The sequence below is a fragment of the Callithrix jacchus genome, chromosome 16 (genome assembly GCF_049354715.1).
Source record: "Callithrix jacchus isolate 240 chromosome 16, calJac240_pri, whole genome shotgun sequence".
In the NCBI taxonomy this organism is placed as follows: Eukaryota; Metazoa; Chordata; class Mammalia; order Primates; family Cebidae; genus Callithrix; species Callithrix jacchus.
In genome coordinates this window covers 25,381,289-25,405,439 of record NC_133517.1, presented here as the reverse complement: position 1 = coordinate 25,405,439, position 24,151 = coordinate 25,381,289, and the positions used below count along the sequence as shown (strand labels likewise).

The window sequence follows — 24,151 nt, the reverse complement described above, 5'->3', positions numbered from 1 at the left end:
CAGGAATTCAAGGCTTTCAAGGCCTGCAGGAGACCACATTCTAGGTGCACAAAACCCAAGGATTAGCAGCAAAGAGAAGCTGAATCCCTCAACCAACCATGTGAATTTTCATTTCCTGTGGCTGAGGGAGTTCTCCAAACTGGCGCTTACCCACAGCACATACTTGCACCTGGAAAAGATAACACAGTCCAGACTGGTCCTCATCCTGTCTCTTCTATTGGAATGGCCAGATGTGAGAGGCTCATAACAATGTGAGTCTTAGCTTGTCAAGAGGTCTGTCATGTCACAATGGACAAGAATTAAGTTGTTATTTTTCTCACTGCTTCCCCCGGACCTTAAGTTGAGCCACAAAATTGCCCTTTTGTAAGTCAAGAAAGATAAAATATTGGTAGTTTCTTAATACAAAGGAGCAATAAGAATGAACCCTTACAAAGTGGCTCTATGTCTCAGGCTGTATGTGGAGACTTTACCTACACTATTGTCTTAATTTCTCTTCATGACATCACATTAAGGTGCTAGTATTATCCCCATTTTGCAGGTGAGACTGTGGAGGTTTCGGGAGATTAAAGAAAGTGCCCATAGACTTAGTGAGGGCCGCCGAGACAGGAAACCAGGCTTGTTAGCCGTAAGGCCACACTCTGCTCTGTGTAGATTTGACTTCACAGAACCACTAATAAGGGCAATAGATGGTTCATTTGAACTAATAAGAAACAACTGAATCTATTTGCATGTGGAAATATCTGAGCCACCTCCTGCTTTGTTACTCCCCGGCCTCCAGTGAGTCTCTGCTTGCGGTTACATACACACTCACTGACATCCTCAATATCCTACAACAGCTTCCCTTTGCAGTGTTGTTCCTTACTGCTGCTTTCTTTGTAGCCCATTCTCCACTTTCCAGGACACATCTTAGATTGCCTCCCTTATATAATGACCACATGGCCTTGCCAAATTCTTTTCCTGAAACCCAATCTCTATACAATCATCTGCAGAAATTTCACCCATCCTTTGAGGACCACTTTGGAGCCTTGCTCCATGAAGTTTTCCTGGTTTCCCTCAAAGATATGAATGCTTCTCCCTTCCCGCTCCACAGCCCTGCGAACGTCTGCTCTGTGCTTGCCACTTCTGGCCCTATTAGTGATATCACCATTGGGACACATGCCCATCCTGCCCCTAGAGCAGAGGTTGGGCAAAGTCACTCTATCGAGGATAAGATAGTATTTCCAGGCTGCACAGTATCTGACACAACTATTCGGCTTGGCTGTAGTATTGTGAAAGCAGCCACAGATAATATATAAATGAACGAGCATGGTTATGTGTCAATAACATTTTATTAACAGAAACTGGTGGCTAGCTAGGTTTGGACTGTGGGCCCCAGTGTGCCAACCCCTATCTTAGCTTATCAGTCCCTAAATGTTAGCAACTGTGTCTTCCTCATGCCTACTTATATTCCTGCTGGGCTGCATAGTGTCACAGGTGGCACTAATAAACATTTGTGGAATGAAATAGAATTTTGAATTACTAGAATCAGAGATGCTTTTCAAAAGCTATTGCCGAGACCCTGAGAACTCTGCAGACCCCTCCACTCATGCTATATTGAATCCATGCAACTGAGCTGTCAGAACCTCTTGACCCGAGGCTGATTTTCCTGCAGGCTTAGGACCTTGCCTCAAAGCTTCAAAAGCAGGCTGACTTTTAAGGAGCCATAAAACACCCTGTTTCGTCAACCCCTTCTCCGTGAGCTTGGGGAACACCTGTAAAGTTTACAGTTGTAGGAAGTCACCTTAGGCTGGGTTTCTGCTAATGCAATAAAGAAAGGTAAAGTGATTTCTGATTCAACAGAAATGGGAAAAGAGGGGTTGGAGGGTATTGAAAAAGCCCGCAGGACTTTTTCCTTTCATTGAATCAACTGGCTACTAAATTTGTGAGTGAGCTATAATGGAGAGCCGCTTGCCACACATGGGTTTCATTCATGAATTTAGTTGCAGAGTTATATGTAGTGGAAGATCTTCAGAAGCTTAAATATCCACCCACAGCGTTGACTCCATAACGTAACGGCTTATCCCAGCTATATTCCCAGGTGCTGGGGCAACCTTCATTATTTGTTGATGATATTTTGTGCATTAAAACACTTCCATCCTCTGAGATCCTGGGCACGCTCAGGAGGTTACCCACCCTGGCTTCATATTGTTAGTTCTTGTCCTGAGTCAGCTCTGGCCTCCTTCTTTCTAGCCTAAGTCATGTGATGTCACAGAGATGATCTGTGTACTACTGATCAAGAGTCATCAGTCAGTTAGGTACATTAAGGTACAAATAAAAATATTTTATAAGGCTGGCTGCAGTGGCTCATGCCTGTAATCCCAGCACCTTGCGAGGCAAGGTGGGCGAATCACTTGAGGTCAGGAGTTTGAGATCAGCATGGCCAACATGGTGGAACCATGTCGCTACTAAATATACAAAAATTAGCTGGGCGTGGTGGTGTGCACCAGTAGTCCCAGCTCCTCAGAAGCTTGAGGTGAGAGAATTTCTGGAACCCAGGTGGAGATTGCAGTGAGCCAAGACTACACTACTGCACTCCAGCCTGGGTGACAGAGCAGGACTCTGTCTCAAAAAACAAAACAAACAAAAAACCATTTTATAAAAAGTGACCAGCAACTAGCCTGCAGTAGTTACTTTTCCATTTCATACGGTTCTTTCTGCCTGGAATCATGGTTAATAATCAGTGTGGATGAAAAGAAATGATATTTAAGTACAAACAGATTAAGAACCAATTTTGGAGGTTTCACAGTATAGGAAAGAGTTATCAATTTTCTATTCCCTGTCTTTCTAGAGAAACTTTCAGTAGATACAGAGCCAACTTTGCTTCTCAGTGTGGAAGACTGAATTTGATGGCGAAGCTTGGGAAGAAATGGTGTCGACAGAGTGAACAACAAAATCGTGTTCTTTGCTGCCAAAGCATCCAGATTTTTCCACCTTTGGCTGGCGAGAATTTTGGGCACATGGCAGCTCTCTGTTCTGTCTCATCCCCCCATGCCATCAGCCTTCTTCCTCACCCCTCACCTCAAAGACTTTTGCTTCTTAAAAAAACCAGGCTATTTTAAAGCTGTGACCTGAGAAGCCCTCTTGGGCAAGCCACTCAAGCTGCCTTCTGCAGGAATCCTAATTGCACATCTGCAGCAAAGCTGCTACGGTGTTCGCCTGGAAAATAAACTCATGTTTCTATAACCAGACCAGGGGTCCCCACTGTGCTGCTATGAAAAGCATACTATTTGATCATCATTATTATTAGATCAGACACACGAATATTATTTAAGACAATGAAAGGGAACTCTTGTTAAAATTGCCCCCATTTGCTTCGCTCTATGTACGTCTTTTCCTTTCTGTTTAGCTACTTGTTAATGCTGGAAATGTGATTCCTTCTCAAACCATCCAGATAAGGTGCTTTCTTTCAGGCTCTGTGGCTTTGCCTGTTCTGTGGTCTGCACTTAAGTTACCCTCTTATGAAGGAAGCCTTGTGGATAAGGAGGGTGGAAAGAAACAGTGGGGGTAGGGAGGTAAAGGGGAGGAGTGGGATGGGGAGAAAAGGGAAGGGCATGTTCGGTCGGTTGCAGAGTTGAATTTGTTACTCACATGTGTTGGGAAGCATTGGGGTACAGTTTAGAAAACTGTGGGGCTGAGTCCTCTGGGCCATGGGGCGCAGCGTGGCTGATCACCATCATAACGGGCCTATGGGGATACATTCTCTTAGACATTTTGAAGTAATTAACGCTCTCGTTAGTGATTAAGTCTGTGAAGTAGTCCTGAAACATATATTTAACACAAAACAAAAATTACAAAAGGTGGCATTGATCAGATCACATTTGAATAACTGCTTTCCTCAGAAGCAAGTCACTGCATGAAGAGGTAAAGTCTACAGTAGGAAGGAAGGCTGTACCTCCCAAGGCAGCAGAACATCTTCGGTAATAGAGGAAGTCAGCTGCCAGTTGCTTTCTAGGGTTGCTAGCTCGGTAACAAGTGAAAAATGTATTTTAAGTAATACACAACTTAGCAATCAGGAAAAAATCGTCAAGTCGTGTTTGCCCAAGATAATGATTAATCTGACAATAAAACTCTAAAACACATGAAACACCAGATACTTGTCTCAGTCTCAGGTTTCATTGATGTAATTCCTTGGCAAAAAATTTAATTACTTCAAGGGCAGGAAACACCCACGCCCACGTCAAATGTACAACTGCAAAATACACACACACACACACACACATGCATGCACACACACATGCACACACATACACAAACACAAGAAAAGATATTTCCTTCAAATGAAAAATCCACCTGTGGGAATTACAGTAATCACTAATCAAAGCCATGGCCAAAATCCGGGAGCACAGGGAAAAGCTGTAACATTTGATCAGTTAATTTACTTGAAACATTTCAATGGGGAACAGTTGATTTCCTGCAGATTATACTGTGTTAATTGCACAACTAAAGCAATACAGCTGCTGGGATTAGAGCCTGACTTGCTAATAAAATGACTTAACCCACAGTCAGGGGGGCTGATGCAGGTCTGTAAGAGGGAGGGAGGAAATGGAATGAAAAGGAAAGAAAAGATGAAAACTGAAACCACCTGCTTCTTTTAAGTGTGTGCCGTTGGTTTGGAGCTCCAGTATAAACTTTATTCAGAAAGCGTTTAGGCAATATTTGCAAATGTCAAAGACTTCCAGGCATGGCTAATCACATGTTGTGGTTTAAGGACCAGAACAGCTGCAAGAGCAATATCAGAGGGATGGTCTGTGTCACATGTCATTGTTAGGGCAGGTCTACAGGCTATCCCTTCCTCTTCCAAGGGGGTGTCTGTTTCATTCTTTTCCTCACTAAAAAAAGATATATATTCTTCTCAGACACAGTTGTCTTTGACAGTCAATCAGCTGTGATAATGAACAAGTTACGCTGATTTAGTATTCAGAGAGAATCTTGATTACTTTGCTCTCTTTAGGACAGCAGGGAGAGAAAGGTTAATAACTTGAACAAGAAGCATGAAAAAGCATCCCTACAGACAGCAAACGAGAGCAGCGACAATTAGTGCACGTGGTCTGCACTATTTGCATGCAATGATTGTATCCACCACCTGGGATATGACCTAGGGTGAGTGGTTGAGCCACTCTAAAATGCTTTTTTCTCATCTTTGAAAATGAGGATATTGCTCAAATTTGCCTCCAAGGTCTCTGCCAACTTTTAACTTTCTTGAGTTTGGAAGCCTATTAGCAATGTTTATTAATTCATTTGCATTGTTTTCTGAAGGGTTTGAAGGAGATGGACTTACATCTTATCTCCCACCAAGTCCCTTGTGTTCAAATCAGGCAAAGCATAAAGACAGCACTGTGCCAACATTAAATCAAGCTCCCTCTTTCCGATTTCTCCCAAGTGTTCTAGTCTGTTGGGAGAGGTTGCTAGATAGAGCAGATTCTCGGCTTCTTTTACATAAATGAGGAAGAGGTGGGTATGGCTGGAAGGGAAGGGGATCTTTTAGGTTTTAGGCAAAACCGCAGGCTAAATTCAAAGATACTTTCCCCTTTATTCTTATGATTTGAAAAAAATTTAAACAAGTCAGCTAGCATAAAATCTTTCTGAATTTTTAAGACAAAACTAGAATCCATTTGTCAAAGAACCATGGGACATATTGATTTGTTTCTCTAAACAGAGTTGAAAATCCTAGTATTGAGATAGCATTAGAGACTTCTGTGGACTCTTGCTGTGATGGGGCAGGTGTCTTTGTTACATATACTAAGTTTGGTCATACAGGAGTAAAAGCGAGGAATGTGGTTTTTCAGCCTTTAATTATCGTATTTATTTGCTCTTATGATTATGCCTAAATCTGAAGCTACAGACAAAATATACTTTTATCCCAGTGAAAAGTAATACAGTACAAGATGAACATTTGATTATGTGGACAAGTTCTTGGTTGGGGCCAGGAGAGCTTCGGGACAAAAATTATCACAAGAAAGAGCAGATAATTCTGATTTCCTTGATGATACTTTCATCAAAGCCTGATTGCCTTTCATCCTAATGAGAGAGGGAAATCACTGTACAAAGGCAGTGTTCCTTGAGAGTCTTTTCCTTGCCTAGAGTTTAAAATTACCTAACAATTTCTCATTCGAACATTGTGAGAATGTAGAAAGCCAATCTTGTGGATAGTTTAACTCACTGAAAATGGCTTTCCCCCATTTTGCACAAAGTAAATTGACGCAGTGTAAAAGTGCCTGAAAATTACCTTTGCATAATCAAATCCATGCTTTTCTTTGATGCCATTGCGACAAACAGTGTAATTATAGAAGCGAGAATTCTTGATTAATCCAAGCCATTCACGCCACCCAGGGGGGATGTAGCTGCCATTATATTCATTGAGGTATTTTCCGAAAAAGGCTGTAGTGGGAAAAAATAATTATTTTTTAATATAAAATGATTAATCATAAATAAATGGATAAGTATAAAATTATGACATGAAAGACATGGTTAAACAAAAGTTGACCTAGGTAATAGTGAATGCCAAAATGACACTAGTGTAATACTCCAATCCTTTGCAAAGTGACATAAACACCGTTTTCCTTTAGAGTAAATAAATAGAAGCAGCACCCAAGTACACAGATTACAGCTCAATAAAACCATCATAATGATCATGGCACTCTGGTTTCTTTTGTTTCTTACGGTCCTACTGGAGTAAAACCAGAATATGCCCTTTTGTTAAGTTGATGGAACAGTCAGAGAAGTAGCGTTGAGCTTTGGAATGCAACCACTGGGCAAGTTTTGGGGAACTGAAAGTTCAGTCTTTGTGGTAAGTTTTCTAACTTATTATTTGAGGATTGTGAATTATAATAACACTGTTGAAAAGCTTGTTTTTGTTTTTACAGATCCAGAGAGTACACATTTTCCAAACCAGGGAAATCATGGTCAACTCCATGTTTTGAGATATGGTCAGGGTTTTCTATCTCGTATAGTATGTAATGGGTGTTTATGTTATGTGTATTTCATGAATGTACACATATGTTACTGATAATAAGAATTCTGTCAACACAGAGTTACTATATAGATTACTGATTTTCATAAAATTATAGTACAGTGGAAGTATATGTGTCACAAAAACACCACAGTTCATTAAAAAAGCCACTGAAAGGCCTTCACATTTATAACTTTGGCATGTCACCTCCAAGAAAGACCACTGTGCCACAGGGCTGACTGGGCCTTTCTGAGAGGCTGACTAGAAATTTGGTCTTCTGCCAAAGATGGTGACAGGAGAGGGGTGCGGGAAGAAAAGGGGAAGTTGAGATTCCAGGAACAATGTGAGTTCGTTCTTGAAGTGAAAAATACATTGCAACCTAGCAGAATGGTACTCATAAATGTACTGGAATATTTCTGAGAGAGAAAGAGAAAGCTATTTGTAATTACTTTAACTACAGAGGAGCAGGTATAAACAAGCACTATTCTGGGTAAACGTAAACGTTTGGTCACTCACTCTATTTAGCTACACACATAGCTTTCCCTTCGAGTAAAAAGGGCTAGAGAGTATATATATATATATGTATATGTATACATTTTTTGAGACGGAGTTTTGCTCTTGTTACCCAGGCTGGAGTGCAAAGGCGCAATCTCGGCTCACTGCAACCTCCGCCTCCTGGGTTCAGTCAATTCTGCCTCAGCCTCCTGAGTAGCTGGGATTACAGGCACGTGCCACCATGCCCAGCTAATTGTTTGTATTTTTAGTAGAGACGGGGTTTCACCATGTTGACCAGGATGGTTTCGATCTCTTGACCTCGTGATCCACCTGCCTCGGCCTCCCAAAGTTCTGGGATTACAGGCATGAGCCACCGCACCCGGCCTTAGAGAATATTTTATAGAAGTCCGTATAGGTGTATGCATGCGTGTGTGTATGTATATATGTGCACACTCACCCCTATACATACAAACACATATGTAGGCAAGATTTAGTTTTTCTGATGTTATAAAGCTGTGGCCAGATGTCTTCTATGTCAAAGCCGTTTCCTGGCTTCATTAAACAGATTTTATAAGTGCCCTTGCTTACGTCCATGGTAAAAAGTAGTTCCTGGAATACTGGCTTGAGATAATAGAGACGCATTTTAGAATTGGGGCGCTTTATTGGCATTGGTCTTAAAATACACATTCGAAATTTTAAACTTACTTAATGTACATCATTTTGGTGTCTCTATGGGATACCTATTTAGCTTGCTTTCATCTTTGATATACAACTACAGACGGTCCCTGACCTACAATGGTTCAACTTAAGATTTTCATATTTACAGTGGTGTAAAATTGGTACCCTTTCAGTGCAGTACTCAATCAATCCAGTGAGATCCTCAGTACTTTATTACAAGCCTATTGGCTTTGTATTTGATGATTTTGCCCAACTGTAGGGCAATATAAGTGTTCTGAGGACATTTAAGTTAGACTGGGCTAAGCTAAGCTCTGGTGCTCAGTAGGTTCAGTATATTAAATGCATTTTGACTTACCGTATTTTCAACTTATGATGGGTTTTTTGGGATGTGACCCCATTGTAAGTCAAGGAGCACCTGTACCTATAGAATATCTCCATCTGAATGTTTTACTTGCTTCCTAATGCTGTTGCCCAAAATGGAATTACCAGTTTTCCCTTACTGCTTTACTCCATTCCTCCGAAAGGCATAATCACCCTCTGTGAACCAGGCTTGGCTGTGCAGAGCCTCTTTTGTTTCCACCTGCTCCTGCACTCCCCTTGCTGGGAAGTTGCCACCTCCTGTTGGTTCTACCTTGGAAACAGCACTCAAATCCCTCCCACCTTCCCTGGTAACTTACCACCCCTCACAGACGCTCATGGTCTCACTGACTTTCCCAGCCAGGCTGGAGGAGTCTTTCCACTCGATTGCCACTAGTTAATCTTCCCAAGGACCCGCTCTGGTCACTTCTCCCTCTTCTTGCAATCTCAGATAACACTCATTGCCTGCAGAATCAAGTGTATTCTGCTAGCTTGTCATCAGAGGCCTACCTTGAGTTTGGACAAAATCCTTCCTTTTCCAACCCCATCTCCCATTTCTTTGATAATTGTCCCTTTCTCCAGCTAATGTTTCCTCTATTTGCTTTCTGGTTCCCACTTCTCTACTTTTGCTTGTGCAATTCTGTTTATTTGCCTTTTTATATCAAGGCCAGAGCAGATGCCATTTCACTCACAGTCCCTGTCTTAATTACACAACACTGTCTTTGTGGCTCTAATGCCATCTTCCCTTTCTCCATTGTGGTATAGTCATGTTCATATAGAAGCCGAATAGCTCCTAGACTGTAAGCTTTTTGAGGGCAAACATTGCTTCTGCCTCATCTCTGAGGCACTCTCCATCCTTGCACAGAGTACAGGGCTCTATCCTTTTTGTTTCTTGAACTTGGGTTTGTGACCCAATGTATTCTGGGGACTTGATGAGGTCTAGACTTCAAAAGTTGTGTGATTTTGCTTAAATTATCATTTTTTTTTTTAGATGGAGTCTCACTCTGTTGTCCAGACTAGAGTGCAGTGGTGTGATCTTGGCTCACTGCAACCTCTGCCTCCTGGGTTCAAGTGATTTTCCTGTCTCAGCCTCCCAAGTAGCTAGAACTACAGGTGCGCACCACTACACCCAGCTAATTTTTTTTCTTTTTAAGTAGAGACACGGTTTCACCATAGTGGTCAGACTGGTCTTGAACTCCTGACCTTGGGTGATCGATCCATCCACCTCAGCCTCCTAAATTACAGGGATTACAGGTGTGAGCCACAGTGCCCATCTGAATTATCGTATTTTTTAAAGCTGATTTGGCTTTCAAAATAGTTTCATAGAAGAGAGCTTTAGAGTTTCTGAAATTGTTATTTCTTAATCATTATTTCTGGAGTCTAGATTCCAGTCTGAGAAACATAGCAATGTTTGTTTGTTGAGTGAATGTTTATTTGCTGACTCTATGAATGAGTGAACCAAAGGTCATCAGTCAGTCAAGTGTCCACTGCTTAAGGACTCTGCCAGGCACCCTGAACAGGTTGATCAGTATAGGGCAAAGTGTCAAAGGGTCCCACATCAGGTGACTCAGGATTTCTTTCTGGGCTACGTGCAGTAGGAATTCTTCTAATGAGGAATTCCTGTCTTAGAGATGAACTGGCCTTTTTACATAGAACCACAAGATAATTTTCCTTTTCTGACAAAATGCAGTATGACTTGAAGCCACAGGCAGCAGTCCAAGGCCACACCCCACTAACTTTCAAAAGGGACTGTTTCCAAAAAGCTTGCACTTAACAACCTCAGGCCGCATGCTTTCCTTGGCCTCCTCCTCATCCCTACGGTTTTATCCCACTTTTCTCTCCTTTTTTTTCCCCCAAAAAGGCAAAATCAGAGTGGTTGAGAATATAAACCCTAGAGCTAGCCTGATTGGGTTCAAATTCTGGCTCTGCTACTTGCTAGGGTATCCACCCACATACAAGCTACTTAACTTCTCTTTCCCCCACTTCCCTTCTGTAAAGTCACGGTAGTGATAATAATAATGGTGGCAGGATTGTTTTGAGAATTAAATGTATCAACACGTATGTAAAGCACTGAAAGCAGTGCCTGGCACAAAACAAGGATCTTATTAAGTGCACCTACGACTAATATTATTATTAGCCTCACCATGATCATTATCCGTTTGGCCGTGTCTTTAAATGATTTTCCGTTCTTCAGTATAAGGAAATCTCGTACTAGAATTCTGCACTTGTGCACTTGCAAAGGTCTCTTCAGAGGTTACATACTTTCTTCCCCACTACCATTTATTTTGTGGAAACAAACTCCTCTATTTGGCTTACATTTTCCTGTTTAATTAGTTTTAAATTTTTTTCTGCTACTTTTAATTACTTCGTTGCTGGGGTTTTTTGTTTCCTCTCCCCACCAAGTCATTCCTGCTCTTTCCTCATTGTTTTACTTTGTAGGATATTTAGTACTGTCTTCTACCCATTGCCATGGCTATCACCCTTTGACTTAATCCTTCCCTTATAAACTATTCCCTCAAATCTCTTCATAGTCCTTTTTATTTGCTTCAGAACTCCCTCCAGGTTTCGGGTGTCTCTGGGTTAACAGAGCATAAGAAATGTACTCAGTATTCCAGATGTGCCCTCACCCATCACACTCATTCCAGGGCTAACGGGGGCCTTGAATATCAGGGTGCAGCACTGTCAGCCTCCAGTTGCTCTGGCCTTTTTGTTGCCCCATGACATTGAGACTGGTTTGTAATCACCCCTGGCCTCTTCCAACATGATGTTTCCTGGCAACGCTCTGCAATTGATTATCTGGCCTTCTAATTATTTTCCTCCAGATGTATTAAATCTCTTTCTCCCTCCCTAAGGTGAATTTTGTTTTCTTGCCCATAATGTCATTATGTCTATGTGAAGGTTATGTATAGTTTAACATTTGTCTATCCTTCGGCACTGGCAATTCAACTCAACTCCTACTATCTGAAGACATCACTAATGTGCCATTCGCCCATCCTCTTTTTTTTTTTTTTTTGGACACCGTGAAGCACTTCCTTTCACAGCTGTTTAAGAAGGTGGTGGAGGTTGGGAGGCAGGGAGAAAGATCAGAAGGCCTGATTGTAATTATTGTTGGCTTTAGGCCACACTAATTCTGTCTAGGACAACCTGTTCCATAATACTTAGAAAATTTTCCTGGAACTATATGAAGCCAAGGCATTTATTTTTGAGCCAGCAATAGTAACTAACGCAAAGATCTGATGCTGCAGAAAAGTCAAATCTTATTTAATGTATCAAAAGATATATTGAGATTTTAATCCATGTAATTGATTCGATGATGGGATTTCGTGGCAGTAACTATAAATATAGATAATTCTGATTTATGTCAGTTTGTATACAGTAGGCTGGTTTCCCGACCAGATTGTAAGTCTAGTGAAGACAGGAATCTTACTTTAAATGTCTTCATCCCAATGTCTAGTGTGTTCCAAGCACACTGTGGTTCAATAAATGTATGATATATCTCATCTTTATGTACTTATCAAGAATCTATTTCATAATAAAATTAAGAATATTAGTTTGGGTTACTTTAAGTGAATTCTACGTTTAAAAAAATCTCATATTAGAAAATAAATATACCCCCAACAAGTAACATAAAAAGACATAAAACAGAATAATTTATCTAAAATTTTTGATCCAATATTGTATTTACCTTTATTTGACATAATTTTTCTTGGTCAGAACTAAGGCCTATGATTTTGATTTATTACAAACGAATTCTTCATAAAAAGATTTGTGGCCGGGCGCGGTGGCTCAAGCCTGTAATCCCAGCACTTTGGGAGGCCGAGGCGGGTGGATCACGAGGTCGGCAGATGGAGACCATCCTGGTCAACATGGTGAAACCCCGTCTCTACTAAAAATTACAAACAATTAGCTGGGCATGGTGGCGTGTGCCTGTAATCCCAGCTACTCAGGAGGCTGAGGCAGGAGAATTGCCTGAACCCAGGGGGCGGAGGTTGTGGTGAGCCGAGATCGCGCCATTGCACTCCAGCCTGGGTAACAAGAGTGAAACTCCGTCTCAAAAAAAAAAAAAAAAAAAAAAAGATTTGTTGCAGATATCTATTAAATATTGTTCCATCTACCTCAGTGATATGAGGTAGAATTCATGTGATTAAAATTTAACTCATATGTGATTTTATGTACCATATGTTAAGGTTACAATTCAAATATCACAATTGTTAAATGAATCAATATTATAATTAACACGAATATAATAAAGTTACAACATACAGTTATTCTGAACAAGAAAGAAAACTTAGGAAACATTCTAGACGAATCTCGGCATCAAACTGTCCAAATCCTCAAAACAAATCAAGGTAGGATGTGATTCTATGATCTTCTCAATCTTGCTTCAGTTTTTTTTTTTTAATTCTTAATGCTGCCTATCAATCACGGATAATTATTTTTACCTTAAAACCTATGCCAGATTTTATATTAATGTCTATATCCTCATAATAAATTTAAGCTATTTTTTTTGAGCAGATTTCAGGCAAAATATTCATTTTTATGATAGATAATCCAATCTCATTCCTATTTCACTTGTCAGAATATGAAGTGCAGTAGACATGTTACTACATTTTCCCCTTCTTGAACATTCAAGCTCTCATAGAGTCATATTTTCCATGAGTAAAGTTAGAAAAATTTAGGCTATAGCCAGTCCAAAAATATGCCTCAGTTTGAAAGAGAAAACTCATGTCATAAAATGGTAAATATAATATCGGGTCAATTTAATTCATTTAAATCCATGGATTCTGGATGCCTCCCAAAATAAGCCCCTTAGTAATTTGTCTTCTCTGAGTTCTATATAAAACTTACTCTCTAGATGGATATTTATGTATAATACATATTTCAGTTTCTGTCATTATTTTTCTTAGGTGTGCAGCTAAATGTTCCAAATAGTAAATTTCATTATTAAGAAAACAATAAAATCTTTATACATTGGCATTCTCCCTGCTAGTTTAGTGTCTCATAAATAATTACATTGGCTTAATACCTACCTACCAACTCTCTTAATTTTCTAAGATGCCTGCCACTCGTGTGTACTTACTTGTGTATTTTCAAATGGGTTGTCCATGGTTGGATCGATAACTGTTGTCACGAAGACATTTTTACTTCCTCATTGTCTGAGACACTGTAATGTTTTCCCATGAAAGACAAATTTAAATTATAGAGGTCTCTATCACTGCCATTTCAGTCTTCTAACTTTTTTTTTATTTTTTGAGACAGAGTCTGGCTTTGTTGCTCCGGCTGGAGTGCAATGGTGCAATCTTGGCTTCCTGCAACCTCTGCATCCCAGGTTCAAGCAATTCTTCCACCTCAACCTCCTGAGTAGCTGGATTACAGGTGCCCGCCACCACACCCAGCTAATTTTTGTATTTTCAATAGAGACAGCGTTTTACCATTTTGGCCAGCTCGAACTTCTGACCTCAAGTAATCCTCAGCCTCCCAAAGTGCTGGGATTACAGGTGTGACCACTGCACGAAGCCCCACTTTTTATTCTTTCTGATTTACTAATAAGCAAATCAAGATTTGTTTTCCTGATCTCACATTATCCTTTCCTACTCTTGGCTAAGTATTTTGAAAAGTATTTCCCCTAAAGAATGCCTTTTATTTTGTAGGATGGCTCGCTTAGACTTCTATTATTACCTGAGTGTCTAAACCCTTAGGTTTAGAATCAGATTGAGTTTCCAGGAGCAACTCTACTCTCCCCGGAGAAGACACTGACTGAAGCAGACTCCCTGGGCTGCACAAAAAAGTGACAGTCCTCAACAGGTAAGTCTTACAATATGTACACAGTTTCAGCACAGATCCAATTCTTAAGATGTGATCAGCACACTGGAGAGTGCCCTGAAGACTAAGGTCCTGGTGCCCGCTCTTCCCATTAGAATGTCAGTCAGATCTGTCACTTCAGTCACTTTATTCTTGTGGGTGTCAATTTGCTCCTCTAAAAATAAGGAAATTGAACTCTTTGAGTTTTAGTTAAACTCTCTCAATCCATCTTAGGGTGGATACAGCACAGTAGAACCAAAGCAAGTACCAGGAAACATTATGCTTAGAAGCAACTGAACTGTTTTTATCCTCGTGACTGGATGAACTTTACAATGGATGGTGTTTCCATTCTTGCTCTTACCATCTGGATGCTCAGTTCTAAACATTCCACTTTTCCCTACAACTCCACAGCAGGGAGTTTGTACACCAATCTTCGCCTTGACTTTCACTAGTTCTACCCTTTGTTTCTGTTTGCCGGGGTCCTTATGGGTCCATAGCCTATAAAATCTGTAACTCTGTAAGGCATTTTGGAATGAGACAGGATAGAACCATTATACAGAAGAAAGACTGTGGAGTCAGATGCGCTAGGTTCATTCCACCACTGACTAGCTCATGACTATAAATAGACAATTCATCTTTCTGAGTCTTGCTTTTTTCATTGGTAACTCAGGGAATTCCTTTCTTTCACGATTGCCATAATAATTAGGTGAGATAATGACAAAAACTAATTCCCTTCTTTCTTGTCATTCCTGATTTAGCCCTGAAACAAATTCGTAAACCCTAGTTGACTGCTCTAGGTCCTGGCAGAGCCCTGGCTCACCCTAAATCTCTATTTCTTGTGACAAATGTCATCCGCATCACTCTGGGTATGTGAGAGTCCCAATCCTTCCAGTTCTATGTCTGCTACTAGAGAGTAAATTACAGGGAAGCTAGGAGGTGAAAGGCACTGATTTCACACAACACTTCCCATGAGCAAAACACAATTTGGTGGTTAAAATCAGGAACCAGGCATTAGGGAACCACTACTGATTCTGTTTCTGAGCTGATCACACAATATTTGAAATCTCCACCTCAGTTATAAAACAGAGCCAAGTACATTTGCCGTCTATGAACTCTACAGGGATGTTTGATGGATTTGCAAATTGCTTTAGAGTCCTCAGATGAAAGGTGCTATAAATTTAAATCACTAATGTGAGAAAACACACTCAGATAAGGCACTCTCTGTAACCTCCCTGTAACCTAGTTTCTTTCCTAAGCATAAGAAAACACCCTTGAGATGCAGGGGAGGAGCTGCTTCTGTGAGTTGAGATCTTGAGCTGTCTGCGAGTGACAGTGCTATCATATGCACAATCAATATTTTCATCCATAAATAACAAGTATTAAGTGCCCATAGAGCGCTCTGCAAAGAAGCAAATGGCCATATATTTCCTGAATCCAGTGGGAAAGATTAATTTTGCTTTTAAAAGAGATTCACAAGAATATTTATCTGAAATCCTTTACTTTTAAGTCTTCAAAATGGAGAAACTGTAGGCCTGAAAGTCATTTGAACAAGCTTTAAACATAGCCTCGTTAATTCTTATAAATAAGCCTAGGCAATTCTGGGAAAAAAATTAACAACAACTCATGTCTGCACTGTCACTCTTCTGTCAACAACCTTGAGTTCTTTCATGAAGAAATGCTATAAAAACCCAAGGACATCATCTACATGCTGGGAGGATAGGGCTTTGGTGGTAACATTACCAGAAGGAGACTTGCTTTTTTCCCAGAAAGATTACTCTGATGTTCACCACCCCTCTTGAAAGAAGTCCCCAATTTTCAAAAACCCAATTAACCAAAACCTCTTTTTGCCATGTGTAGGTTAAACAATAATAGTAGGTATAGCAATAAAAATGGCCTTTTTTCCTGAAAGGTAGAAGTGAACATTTGAGACCTAAAAATGACCACAAGCTAAAGAAACTTTCCAAATCCTATTAATTATGAATGAACAAATACATGAATCAATAAGGTACAAATGTTTAATTTATGCATCAGTTATTCATTAATTCAATAAATTATTTTGATCACCTACTGTGTCCCCAGACCCTGGGGCAGGTGCCAAGCAGTTTAAAAACACTTGATCCTTTTTTTTAGATATTTATTGGAACTTTATGTATTTCTTTACACAATGCTTTTTCCTGAGTCTAGGACGTATTACAAGAGGTTCATGGGCTAGAAATGTCATCCCTTACCTGTTCTGTAGCCAGTGCTGTTAAGATATACAGCAAAAGTCCGAGGCTCATGCATCGCCTGCCACGAGGGTGAAGAGCAGTTCTCGTTGTTGGTGTAGACATTGTGATTGTGCACATACTTCCCAGTGAGCATGGAGGACCGTGACGGGCAGCACATGGGGGTAGTAACAAAGGCATTGATGAAGGTGGCCCCACCATGCTCCATAATCTTTCTTGTTTTGTTCATGACTTGCAGGGACCCTGAAAGGCACAGCGCCAGCTTTCTTTAGCAAAGTGCAGCACATGAATGCCCACTTCTGTTGTGCCCCTCTGTTTCCCTGACTTCTTCATTTCCTTCCCTTGGCTTTAGATAGTCTATACTTTGATTAGCTGTCACTTCTACAACAAAATTAAACATTTAGGATCCTACCATCTTAAGTATTTTGCAGAATAATACATACTTCTCCCCTCTGTAATCACAAAGAGGAAAACACAGTCTAATCTGATGATTAAAGCTAGAATTTTAGTTATGGAGCAGATTCAAAGGCCAGCAGCCCTTTGAAGATTATCAGAGAACAACAGCCTGATACACGGAGCATAAAACCCCCAGCCCAGTACAAATGCAATCTACTAGTGAGATTGCTACTAGATTACTAGTCTAGATTACTACTATAACATTCTAATCATATGAAAGAGAAAAAATAATTCTTCCCTATGAAGTCCCATCAAAATGCCTGTGTTTAATAATACTTTAAAAAGATCTTCAATGCAAGTTGCTATCCTCTAGCAAGCTCTCCAAGTGTTTGCCAGCTTTTCTATTAGGATAACACCATCAATTTATATTTCAACCTATTTATGCACAATTTTTAAGGATAGGTTGTTTGCTTGTGAAAGAGCCATAATTTGATTGCACTCAAAAGTATTGCATGGTTGTAAAATATTCCATTTTAACTTTAAGGATGAAATGGTGACACAAGATTGCTGAGGAAGGAAAAAAAAAAAAAAGGGTTCGATTACTCTATCCAGCCAAACACTGCAGCTGAAACACATCCAAACACTGCAGAAAAGCACAGGCCAGAATTCAATAGTCTTTTCAGGACTTGTCAAGAAGCACACTACAGAGCACTACAGCCAAGCCCATTGCCTTTGAATCTTGGAGCCTCAGATTTCCAACAGGTCCCACTTCTTCCAAAGAAAGGAAGAAAATCTATGTTTTCCAGTAAGGAAGGAAATCATAATGCAAACCAGGCAAGCATTCAGGGCAGAAGAGAAGCATGCAACAGTCCAAAAAGCCACAGTCAGCCCTGTGTCTTCATATATTAGCTTTTACTATTCACATGATGCATATGAGAACAGGAGGAAGGTTTCTAATTGGGTCTCATTAGAGTTCCCTAAAATATTTCAGCGAGGAGCAATCCTAACTGCTCTTTCTCTTCTGGTTGTCTTCAGGGGATCAAGCAACCTTTTGTAGTCAGTGAATAACATGTAGTGAGTGACTACTTCATGCAAAACATTCTATCAACCTTAGCATTCCAGGCTGATCTCCCAAGTGTAGCATAAACAAAAGAAATGGGAAATTTTCTGCTTCTGGTCTTCACTAATAAACTCTCTAGATAGAAAAATCACTTGGGGATATTTGCAAAGTGATGCTCACGTAGCAGTGTGAATCTAGCAGTAGCAGGGCAGATAAAATAGAGGGAATTTGGAGTGAAAGCTTAATAAGAGTTCTGAAATGAGAGATGAGGACAGAGGGAGGGGAAGGAGGGAAAGGAAGAAGAAAATGTCTGAAGGGTGAAGTATATCATTGGGGGATTGTGGCGAGTGACATGTGTGATGCTCTGGAGGTGGGAAGAGACAAGTAGAGTGATGAGAACAACACATTGATTTCCTGGCAGGAAGAGAAATATGGTGAATTCTCTTCATGAAATGTGGAAAGCAGATTTAGCAAATAGCTCAAAGGCTGGGCAGAGATACTAGATGTGATAGAATAGAAAAAGCGAAGGTAGAGTTAGGTTCTGTGTCAAAGGCGTGAATGGCATGTTCAGAAAAAAGCCTTTGAAAGGTGTTGCTGTTGCAGTGGATTGCAGATTGCAGTGCATTGCCAGCCCCTCGAGAGGTGTTGCTGTTGCAGTGGATTGCAGAGTGCAGTGCATTGCCAGCCTCTCGAGAGGTGTTGCTGTTGCAGTGGATTGCAGACTGCAGTGCATTGCCAGCCCCTCGAGAGGTGTTGCTGTTGCAGTGGATTGCAGATTGCAGTGCATTGCCAGCCCCTCGAGAGGCGTTGCTGTTGCAGTGGATTGCAGACTGCAGTGCATTGCCAGCCCCTCGAGAGGTGTTGTTGTTGCAGTGGATTGCAGACTGCAGTGCATTGCCAGCCCCTCGAGAGGCGTTGCTGTTGCAGTGGATTGCAGATTGCAGTGCATTGCCAGCGCCTCGAGAGGTGTTGCTGTTGCAGTGGATTGCAGACTGCAGTGCATTGCCAGCCCCTCGAGAGGTGTTGCTGTTGCAGTGGATTGCAGACTGCAGTGCATTGCCAGCCCCTCGAGAGGCGTTGCTGTTGCAGTGGATTGCAGACTGCAGTGCATTGCCAGCCCCTCGAGAGGTGTTGTTGTTGCAGTGGATTGCAGACTGCAGTGCATTGCCAGCCCCTCGAGAGGCGTTGCTGTTGCAGTGGATTGCAGATTGCAGTGCATTGCCAGCGCCTCGAGAGGTGTTGCTGTTGCAGTGGATTGCAGACTGCAGTGCATTGCCAGCCCCTCGAGAGGTGTTGCTGTTGCAGTGGATTACAGACTGCAGTGCATTGCAAATCCCTCGAGAGGTGTTGCTGTTGCAGTGGATTGCAGAGTGCAGTGCATTGCCAGCCCCTCGAGAGGCGTTGCTGTTGCAGTGGATTGCAGACTGCAGTGCATTGCCAGCCCCTCGAGAGGCGTTGCTGTTGCAGTGGATTGCAGACTGCAGTGCATTGCCAGCCCCTCGAGAGGCGTTGCTGTTGCAGTGGATTGCAGACTGCAGTGCATTGCCAGCCCCTCGAGAGGCGTTGCTGTTGCAGTGGATTGCAGATTGCAGTGCATTGCCAGCCCCTCGAGAGGTGTTGCTGTTGCAGTGGATTACAGACTGCAGTGCATTGCAAATCCCTCGAGAGGTGTTGCTGTTGCAGTGGATTGCAGAGTGCAGTGCATTGCCAGCCCCTCGAGAGGTGTTGCTGTTGCAGTGGTGGTGTGTGGATTGAGTAGGGCTCACCGCTGGGCTGCAAAGGGTACAGAGGAGGTCGCTGAAGCCGTCTAGCTCTGAGGAGAGAAGAACTCAGACGACTATATCTCTGACATACAGCGACCCTAAGAAGCAGATCCAAGTGATGCGGTGATGCATGAGAAGGCTGGGAGTTGGCTAACACCTTGAAGTTTCCATCATGGGAAGAAAACTGGAAACCAATAGTTTCACTGATGGTGAAGAAGTAACTAAAGAGGAATATGCCTTATAGGAGATTTAAAAAGTCAATTTTAGAAATGTTGCATTTTCTGTTTTTGTTGTGATAACACAGGGGGAATATCCTGGAGATAAGTAGATGAACGGAGATGTAGAAGTGGAAGGAGAGTGAAAGGTGACACTGAAGATGTCCATCATGTCTCATTGCTCCCCGTTAGATCTCTGCAGTAGTTAGTTACTGAGTATCTTGAGTTTGGGGAAAACAGCAAACACTCTTGATGGATTTTCATCATCCAACAATCTATTTCAAAGAACACACTTTCAGAGTTTCCTTTAAGACCCTTAACTGAATTCAAGTAAAAGAAAAATGCAGCTGAGGCCACCATCCAAGGTCCTGAATTACAGCACTATAATCTCTAGTTTACAGATTCATTTAGGCTACAAATGTGGGGCAGAGGTGGAAATCTGTTTAAAGTCAAAATAATATAAAAACAGGGGCTAAAATGTATCCTAATTCATCCCTGTTGGAAGTGCCTCAGCTAGGATTCTCCTGTCATTCTCAGTATCACTCTTTTCTTAACTAACTGAGCTGATTGTGTAGAGATCCCAAGCAATCCCTCCAAATGCCCTGGTTCCCACCAGTCAGTCCACACATCAAAGGGAACCAAGATGACATTGGATCCCCATAGGCACTGTTAACAGTACAGCTCCACCACTGGGGTCCTTCAAAGTGAGAATCTTGGGCCAAGCATGGTGGCTCACACCTGGTAATCCCAGCCCTTTGGGAGGCCAAGGTGGGCAGATCACCTGAGGCCAGGAGTTTAAGACCAACCTGGCCAATATGGTGAAATGCCGTCTCTAGTAAAAATACAAAAATTAGCCAGGTGTAATGGCGTGCACCAATAGTCCAAGCTACTCGGGAGGCTTAGGCAGGAGAATTGCTTTAACATGGGAGGCGGGTGTTGCAGTGAGCCAAGATTGTACCACTGCACTCCAGCCTGGGCGACAGAGTGAGACTCTGTCTCAAACAAAACAAAAAGTGGGAATCTGGCTTCAAGATGCTCGGTAAAGAGAAGATTCTGAGACAATGCTTGTCCAACTTTGAAAATCACCTGAGGGGCATATTAAGCCCCAGAATCCTGTACCCACCCCAAGATACAGGTTCAGTAAGTCCAGAATGGGACCTGAGAATTTGTGTTTCTACCAAACCCTGGGTGAAGCTGAAGCTGCCTCTCAGTGAATCTTACTTGGAGAAGTATTCTATGTTGGTCACAGAATCAGAGAAGCCTAGAGCTGGAAGAGATTGTAGTGGGTGCCTCATTTTGAGTGATCTAAGTGGCTTAGACCACTGCCAAGACTATAAGGTATATTGTAGACAGGAAAAAGAAACATTGATTTTCGACTTACTCTCAGCCAGGTTCTCTTCTAAGTGCTTCACATGAGCAATTCATTTGATCCTGACAATAACCCTTTGTGGTGGGTGCTAGTAGCTATTATTCCTGTATCACAGATAATGAAACGGAGGTGCAGAAGGCTAAATCATGATGTGCCTAGGGCCACACAGACCCTCAGTAGCAGAACCCAGATGCAAATGCAGCCAGTCTGCCCAGAGACCATGCTCTTGAGTGCTGGCTGTGACACTGACATTTTCAAGATGAGAAACGGAATTGATATCTGTTTGCGTCGCGATAGGTCTGTCTTTCTACAGTCACATCTTTTGATACTTCTCGCCTCTTAGAAAAGATACTGACTGACATTATCACCTGTCTCCTACCCACCCCTCAGAGCTGAAATGGTCTCAGTGGCTCAGGCACTGATGAGGCATGAGTAGGCTGCGGATCTGTCTGTCTTTAGCTGCTGACTGCCGCATTGGCGTTAATTGTTGCCTCTGATCTCTCTGGATTCTCTGGGCAGAGACAGATAATGGTGTGCAGGAATCTGAATCTCTTCACTCCACTGTGTTAGTGTGTACCAGTAAAGAAAGCATCGAACACCTTTTTTATGGCTGTGCAATGATTAATTTCAGTCAATAACACTGCCTTACCCTGTATATATTCCCACTGTGATTGTGCCATTGATTTTTTATTGGCAAACCTTAGGAAAAACGATTCTGTAATAAAACTCATGGTTATTTATTCACAGCTGTTGAGAGTGGTGGACAGGACAATGTTCTGTCCAATTCCTGTCCAATAGGTGGAGGGCTCGGGTTTGTTTTAAGCTGAAGCTCTTCACTTCTATACGTTTCAGGCCTTTGGTGCCTGAAATGCAAATGGTGCTGATTCTCAGTTATTAGAACAATTATTTCATAGGAATGATATGAATTAAGAAGCCGAACACTCATAACCAGCTTCACAAGGCAGGGCTGACGAGGATAAAATTGAGAAGGGAAAGAGCCCTGGACTTGAACATATTGGAAAACAATTGGATTTTGCCACAGATTAGCTTGAGCCAGTCATCTATCCTCTTTTGGTTTGCGTTTCTCATCTGTAAGATGGAGTTTATAACAGCACTCGCCACTCCCACTCGTTTACAAGATTGTCACTGAGCAAATGGCATGATGCCCTCAAAGTACTTCCCTCAAGGAGTGTGCCGACATGGCTGTCATTGTCCTATGTGCTCACCTCAACCCCATCACATTAAATTTTCTCCTGCCCCCATCTTCTTCTCTGTAATCTACATCTGAAGCACAAAAGCTGGAGGAGAGAACAGAGGTTAACTATGTTTTCTATGCTTTAAGACTTAAAATGTTGATATTGTTTTTTAAATACAAATACCACTTCTTCCCCTTTCTACACACACTGACTCCTCACCCCAAGCAAAAAGCCCAACTTAATGGTTGTTTTAGGTTGTCTTGTGGGGTGGGAGCCAGATACACAGGCTCTGAAGCAACCATGGTTATGTCTGCGTAGCTGGTGTACATGCACTGCCGACGGGACTGGCTTCATGAGAGGGAAGGTCTAGGCCACAGCTGAGTCCCAGGACTGCCAAGACACACTGTCCCAGTGCCCTAGGTCCAAGTTGGGACGGAGAACATCTGTGATTGCTCCTGCAAGATGGAGGTGCTGTGACAGCCATCGGCTGTGGACCAGGATGCTGAAGAGGTCAGTAATGGCTGGGAGAGGGAGAAGTGCTGCCCCTCAGAAATCCATCAAGATCCACCATATTTGCAATTTTGGCACCGTTAAAAATCAAGGCTCCAGGAATAGTGCTTTGGCTGGAGTATGTGATGAGGCTGTGGCTAGACAGAACCATAGTGAGGAATTTAAATCCCTGTATACTCCAACTACTTGATTCCCAAAACACTTCATATAAAATGACTTCATATGAAAATCATTTGTATGAAAAAGGATGGGAAAAAAAATGTCTCACTAATTTGAGTGACTTTGCTAAAATCACACAGAGTTTCTGAAGTACTTCATTGACATTTTTAAATTTTAAAACAAAGCTGGCCAGGCTCAGTGGCTCATGCCTGTAATCCCAGCATTATGGCGGAGGTCAAGGCTGCCTAATCACCTGAGGTCAGGAGTTCAAGACCAGCCTGACTCATATGGAGAAACCCCATCTCTACTAAAAATACAAAATTAGCCAGGCATGGTGGGTGCATGCCTGTAATCCCAGCTACTCAGGAGGCTGAGGCAGTAGAATTGCTTGAATCCGGGAGGCAGAGGTTGTAGTGAGCCGAGATCCTACCATTGCACTCCAGCCCGGGCAACAAGAGTGAAACTCCATCTCAAAAAAACCCAAAAAACAGAAAAACACAAAGCTTCACCTTTCCCAATACACATATCTTAAGAGTTTGAATATACAACATTGTACATTATTAAACATTAATTTTTTCATCAAACTTCTTTGTCACGTCCAGAAAAACTTGCAGAACCAGAAATTCAATAATAAATATTGTCATCATCACTTACGGAAGCCCCAGGCATGTGGGATTCAGATACACCTGGCTTCCTAGAGAGATACTTCCATGTGGATTGCAGGATTCATGTTTCGATGAGTGAATAAACAAGCAAACCCAGCTCTTATTGATTGTGCGGAGATGTTTGTTGATGTCATTCTTTTATGATGAAGTAAGGCTAATGCTTTAAATATTTAAGTTGTTTGTATTAAATACTTCCCTGCCATTTTCACATGACAACAGTTATTTTCATAGTAAAGTATGAAACATGAAACAGCGATATTTCCTATATTAAAA

The 24,151-nt window shown here is 41.7% G+C and overlaps 1 protein-coding gene across 19 annotated transcripts in view; it reads right to left on the bottom strand.

Moving 5' to 3' along the window:
* SULF1 (sulfatase 1) overlaps window positions 1-24,151 on the bottom strand; it is a 195,575-nt gene that overhangs the window by 67,499 nt on the left and 103,925 nt on the right. For all 19 annotated transcript variants that reach the window (XM_078352605.1, XM_078352607.1, XM_054246670.2 and 16 more), the window contains 3 exons: window positions 16,549-16,788; window positions 6,266-6,417; window positions 3,628-3,797 (listed from right to left, as the gene is read on the bottom strand). In XM_078352605.1, coding sequence (XP_078208731.1) covers window positions 3,628-3,797; window positions 6,266-6,417; window positions 16,549-16,788 — 562 coding nt within the window. The remainder of the gene's footprint in view (window positions 1-3,627; window positions 3,798-6,265; window positions 6,418-16,548; window positions 16,789-24,151) is intronic.